We start from the raw sequence: 6,696 nt of genomic DNA on the forward strand, positions 1-6,696 counted from the left end.
GGAGTGAGAGGAGGAGAGGAGGGAGAGGAGAGGAGGGAGAGGAGGAGAGGAGAGGAGGGAGAGTGGAGAGTAGGAGAGGAGGGAGAGGAGGGAGAGGAGGGAGAGGGGGGAGGAGGAGAGGAGGAGAGGAGGGAGAGGGGGGAGAGGAGGAGAGGAGGGAGAGGAGGGAGAGGGGGGAGAGGCAGGGAGAGGAGGGAGAGGGGAGAGGAGGGAGAGGGGAGGAGGGAGAGGGGAGAGAGGAGAGGGGAGGAGGGAGAGGGGGGAGAGGAGGGAGACAGGAGAGGCTGGTTCAGGAGCACAGACACACTCACAACTATAAATCAATCAAAAATAAATAAATAAACAAGTTTCAGTTTTTTGTTCATATTGGAAATGGGATGTTTTTGGTTATGGCCATGATTTTATGATTATTGAAATGTATACAGTTCTGTTTCATATAGGTGTTCCCAAAGATCTAGTCTCTTACCGGGGGGGCATGCCCCCGGACCCCCCTAGAGGATTTGAGGTCCACCCCCACTAAAATCACATGGATAGCTTCCTAAATACATTTATAATAGTAACCCATGTCCATATGTTTATGTGTGGGTAGATTTAAACTATAGGGCTCTCACTACGGGCCCTGCCTGTACCTGTTCGCTCTGCCATCGCGTGAAGGGGCTGCTAACAAGCGACCAACAGAAAGGTTCATGTTGCACGTCACCTTAACCTCAAATAGTTCACTTTAGTCTAATGGCGCATTTCCACTACACGGCCTCGCTCGGCCTCGCTCAGTTAGGCCTTGTTAGGACTGGCTCACTTTATGGCGCATTTCCATTACAGTTTAGGAACTGGGGTAGTATCTATAGTAACGCAGTGTAGGCGGAGCTGTGACATCATCTTCAATGAGAACCCCAGAAAAACAACATCAGCCGTTAGCTGTTAGCCCTCAGAGCTCACAGCTCCTCATATCTGTTCAGAAACTAGAGAGAAGTGAAACAAGTCCAAAGCACAGACTGTCTGTGTCATGGAGAATACAGTCTCTGCTTTGTGTATGTCTGTAGGCCGTTGTTGTGAGTGTGGACGGTCGGAGCATATACTGCGTTAGCTTAGCCGATCTCCATTAGAAAACACACATTTTAAAAGGTTTTTCTCCTGCCGTCTGTCTGCAGACTCAAAGCATTCATTCATGGTTTCTACTAACCGGTATCAGTAAGTTGTTACTTCGGCATCATTTAGAAACGTGTCTTACAATTAAATCAGGGTCAAATTAGGGCTGCAACGATTAGTCGACATAATCGACGACGTCGATCATAAAAATTCGTCGACGCGGAATTTTAGTGTCGACGCGTCGTATAAAAACAATCAGAGAGCCGGTAACGTTAATTCAAAACTGCGCAAATGTTCATTTGTAACTGCAATGCACTACAGGAAGTGCTGGGGGCAGTATACTCTCCATTGTCTGCCATGACTGCATTCTGTACTAACAACAAAGAAGAAAGAATACGAACGATGGCGGAAAGGAGAGAGAATGAGGGTGATGAAGAGCTCAAAAAAGCGAGACCGAGAGTTTCGAAAGTGTGGGAGTATTTCACAGACGACAAGCCAAAGAAGTCAGTGAAATGCAGAATTTGTAAAGGGGAATTGGCATTCCACGGCAGCACTACAGTGATGCACGAGCATTTAAAACGCAAGCACCCTGGAACCGTGAGGACTGCTACTTTGGATCATGGGTAAGTTTGAGCAAGTTAGCCATAGTCATGTTTACGTTAGCTCACATGTTGGAAAACAGAACGTCTCATGGTTAATGCTTGCTAAGCAAACGCTATTTCAGTTATGTTGAGGCTGCGTGTCCACCAACGAGCTGCTAAACAGCGCCAAGCTTACAGCGTAGTAGAGCACACTAGAGCTTTATGGACGCTGTAATTAATTCCAAACTTAAAATAATAATTAACAAGGGTTTGCGAAATGACAAGAATAAAATGCGATTGAATTGATCCTGGGACTGGACAACAGGGTGACATTCACAGGTGTGCAGACTTGAGGTAAAACATGCACTGGAGCCCGGAAAAGGAGCCGTGCCCACAGGAAGCAGAGATCGAGGGTGTGACAGAAATAATCGTTAGATTAGTCGACTAATCGAAAAAATAATCGACCGATTAGTCGACTACCAAAATAATCGTTAGTTGCAGCCCTAGGTCAAATATGTTCATCTTGTTGTAGGTAGCTGCAGGTAAGGGCTAATGTTGCCCGGGCAACGGCCCGTTTGGCCTTTTCGGCTGACCCGCCCCTCTGGAGAGAGCGAGAGTTTGTTTTTCTTTTTTCTGTTGTGACCGGATCAACATGATGAGCTCACCATTAGTATTGTAGCGTCTCGCTGCGGGAAACACACTTTGTCAGCGCTGTCATCTGCCGGTGCGTTAAGACCACCTCAGTGTCGGATTTTGGAAACTTGACTTTGAGTTGTCTCATGGCAGTTAGGGTATAAGGGACAAACCAGGGCACTTTACTTCCTCTTGATACCGGCGGTTATTTACAAAAAACACCTAAATATAGCCTGCTTCTTTCTTTCTGTGTCTTCTCATCTGTGAACTCCCTCAACGGGCCGCTCGCTCTCTTTTCTTGATCGCCCTCTCACGGGTGAACAGTTCAATGTCCCCCTTTATTGTAGGATTTCTGCCATGTCTCCACTTTAGTTTGACCATCTCCGTTATTAAGTTATGGAATACTAAATCAGTCATTAGATACCGTACCGTTACTGCGCTCATAAAGAATGATATGAATAATGTGTATTGAACTGGTTTCATTAATTAGTGAGTTTATTTAAGGTAATTGGTGAGAGGCCCTATTTGATCAGAATGTCTGCACAGCAGTTACAATGGTCAAACTACATTAGAACAGAATTGTCCCCATGTTGTCTTTAATAGTTACTAACATTAGATATGTTAATGAGATATGGACCGCAAAACAAAAAATGTCCCTGGTTTTCATTTTTAAAATCAAGTCACCGAATGCAAGTAGTCGCCTTAGCTTATTTATTTATGAGATGTGAATTACTGTTCAATTTATTAGATGTAATAATCGTTTGGTTTCTTTTACATTAAAAACAACTTACAATTTTCAAAAGGTCTTGTGTTTTTCTTCGGGGGGAGGCCCTTTTTCCAGTTTAGAGCAATAGACCCTCGAGATGTCTGTGCACGTCCCTGGTTATAGCCCCCTCGCCAGCGATTCTCTCTCTAGTTTAGCATACTCAGCCCGACTCAGCCTGAATGTTGGCCCGGAAAGAACCTCGATTTTATGGGGACAGAAAAACTGTGAAATAGTACCCGCTAGCTGGTACTACGCTAAGTGGAAACGCAACCAAAAACGGGCCAGGCACGGCACGGCATGCTTAAAGCGAGCTCCACACTGTAGTGGAAATGCGCCATAAGTAGTGGGTCTCAAACGGTTTGGTCATCATTTATGTAAACAAGTATTTCCAAGGCACTCCTTTAAATGATCATTATAGTTAAAAACAAGAGAATAACAGGTATGAAATAATTCCAACTCATACTATGGGACAGTAAAACAAGAATAGAGTTTGAAAGGGGAGTGATTAGTAGGGATCGGTATCGAGAACCGGTACTAAGTCAATACCGGTACCTGATTGGACGGTATCGGTATACCGTTAAGCTGCTGGACAAACGGTGCTGCTATCGGTATATGGGTTACGTCTACTTCCTTAGTTTAACTTTAAACCATTCTGGTTGGTTGCGAACCCTCATCCCGTGTGATGTATCCGGTTTGAGACCCCTCTGATTGGCTACTCTAAATGCCACTCCTCATCTCTCTCAACAGCGCTCTTATTATTGTTGTGAGACTCCCGCAGGCATGGCGGACAAAGCGAGCGATCCAAGGTCTGGGTGTACTTTAAAAAAATGTAGTGGCGATAGTGCAATCTATGTACTCAATGAGTTGCTTGTAAAGGGGGTGACACAAGCAACTTGATGAAGCATTTGCAAACGAGACACTCATTGAATCTGAAACGGTGCAGCGTATTTGACAGCCTAAACAATGTGGCTGATGACCTGAGGGAAGGCTCGCAGGCAGGTTAGCTGCAGCGCACAGGTAATATGTTTTGTTTACCTGAGTGCAGTCTTGCAGGCACATCGCCTTGTCTTTAGTTTATTAACACTCAGTGTATTAATGTGAGCTCCTACACCTAGAATAATTTGGCCTTTCATTGAATGCTTCATAAACCAGTTAAACTTACAGATGTCATTGTGAATTGGAAAACTGCATTTAAATGTTGTTAAAGGTCAACGTTTCAATGTATGCTTCAGCAATTAAAATTAAAAGCTCAAATACTTTGTTCTCTGTTTAAACCTTCAGACACATATTGACGTGTTTCAGTTCACATCATTTATTTTGTGATGATTTAAAAATACAATCCAGAATAATAATTGATTTTATTTATTTTTTATTTAATTAATCTGTGTGAATCTTTGCTGTCCTGTTTGTTCACGCTTATACCCTGTTGCTGCTTTGTGCAACTGAATTATAAAGGTTCATCTTATCTTAATATAAGTACTCGCCTTTATCTTTTTTGCCATCTTAGCCTTTTGACCAATGTCTTCATATCACAGTTTTGCATGATGTCACTGTAGGACAATGTTTTAAGGATCTCTTGTCGAGCTGGTTGTCAGTTTGAAATGTCTGGATGAAGATGGAACTGATTTACAAATGTTAAAAAAAGCCTCTTTTCATCCTCTGTCTGGAAAACCCCAAAAAGCATGACAGGGCGAGCCACGCCCCTTTAAGTTATTATTTATTCGTGTCTGCTTCTCAGAAGCCAATGTAGAAGTTATACAGTTATTTCTGCAAGAAAATTACAATACAATTATTTTGAGCACCAAATTATTGAAAAGTTTCGAAAGATTATCGAAAAAATCCTAACGATACCCATCCCTAGTGATTAGTAAAATATCCATAAAGAAAAAGTAAATCTGTTTACAGTTGTGTTTCATCTGGGTGTTGAGATGTATCCATAGATCTCTTCATGTTGCTCTCAAAGTGAACCAGATTGATGCTTTCAACTTCAATATTTAAAAAAAAAAAAGATTCCCGGGGGGGCATGCCCCCGGAGCCCACTGGAGGAGGTGAGGTCCACCACCTGACCACATCCCACATTGAGGATGCTTCCTACGCCCATGGTCATCTATCTCCTGATCTGAGTCAGCTGAGCCGTATCTGGCCGTGCAACACTCACAGTGTCACATACTGGAAGGATTATTTGAAGCAACACATTAAGTTGAGGAAACACTCGAGTCAAATGTAATGAAAGTCAGATGGTGTCTTAGACGGGGCAGTGATATCATAAACCTGTTCATGTACGCATTCAAACACTCAGTAGTTTATTTTTTTAGAAGTATTTAATTGAATCTAGCTTTGTATGATTAAAAGCTACACGATCATCGACCCGGCGCAGCCCCCTATTGTTTTTGTTGTTGTTGTTGTGAGCGGCGTTTGGGAGAAAATCAGACATAAACGGCGACGTCATGACAACCAGTCTGGCTCTGAGCGGTGGAAACAGGTGGAGCTACAGAGAAGAACCAAGAAGAGAAACTAAAGAACGGATCTGAACCGGTTTGGTGGAAAAGGAGAATATTAAACACCTGAGCTAGAGCACCCATAAACATTCATCTGCTTGCAACGTACACATCATCATCATCATCATCATCATCATCATCATCATCATCATCATCAGATTACAGTTACTGACAGACTCTGCTGCAACGTACACATCAACATCATCATCATCATCATCATCATATTACGGTTACTGACAGACTCTGCTGCAACGTACACATCATCATCATCATCATCATCATATTACAGTTACTGACAGACTCTGCTGCAACTTCATCATCATCATCATCATAGTACAGTCTTACTGACAGACTCTGCGTGCACCACTCAGAATACCTTTATTCTACCGCACTGTTTGATCTGCGTTATGTCCTGTATATATTCATGTTGCTCTGTTGGAGGAGGACTTCTCTGCAGTGTGTGTGTGTGTGTGTGTGTGTGTGTGTGTTACTTCAGGTCCCGGTTCACGCTCTGCAGCTGCTCCTGGAACCCGGATATGAAGATCTTCTCGCGGCCCTCCAAAGTCTCGCGGTTCTTCATCCCGTCCTTCAGGGACTCGAACACGCGACTCACGCTCGAGCGCAGCGCCTGGATCCCGCTGATCGCGTGCGAGAAAGCGTCAAGGTTCACCCCCACGTGCAGCGCGTCCGCCATCTCTGCCGTCCGTAACACTACTGCTGCTGCGGGCACGCTCTGCTGACGTCAGAGACACGACTTCCTGCGGCTGGCGCACACTGCTGACGTCACACATGCCTTTTTTCCTATGCTTTTTTCCCTTCTTGTTCACCAACTTTATTGAACTGCTTTTTCAGAAACAGCACCATCACGTCAGTGTTCGCTTAATTTCAGCAAGAACTCTTCGTTTCACTCAAGTATTTGAAATCCAACACACACACAAATTCACACACACATTCACATACACACACATTCACACACGCACACACACATTCACACACACACACACACACACACACACACACACACACACACACACACACACACACACACACACACATTCACACACGCACACACCCCTTCGCACACACACACACACACACACACAGATTCACACACACACATTCACACACGAAC

The 6,696-nt window shown here is 44.0% G+C and overlaps 1 protein-coding gene across 1 annotated transcript in view; it reads right to left on the reverse strand.

Moving 5' to 3' along the window:
* med27 (mediator complex subunit 27) overlaps positions 1 to 6,402 on the reverse strand; it is a 21,479-nt gene extending 15,077 nt beyond the window's left edge. Inside the window, exon 1 of the mRNA XM_079689388.1 lies at positions 6,056 to 6,402. Coding sequence (XP_079545514.1) covers positions 6,056 to 6,258 — 203 coding nt within the window. The 5' untranslated portion in view covers positions 6,259 to 6,402. The remainder of the gene's footprint in view (positions 1 to 6,055) is intronic.
* Between the last annotated feature and the right edge of the window lie 294 nt (positions 6,403 to 6,696).

Source organism: Notothenia rossii (assembly GCF_949606895.1).
Source record: "Notothenia rossii genome assembly, chromosome: 6".
Taxonomy (NCBI): domain Eukaryota; kingdom Metazoa; phylum Chordata; class Actinopteri; order Perciformes; family Nototheniidae; genus Notothenia; species Notothenia rossii.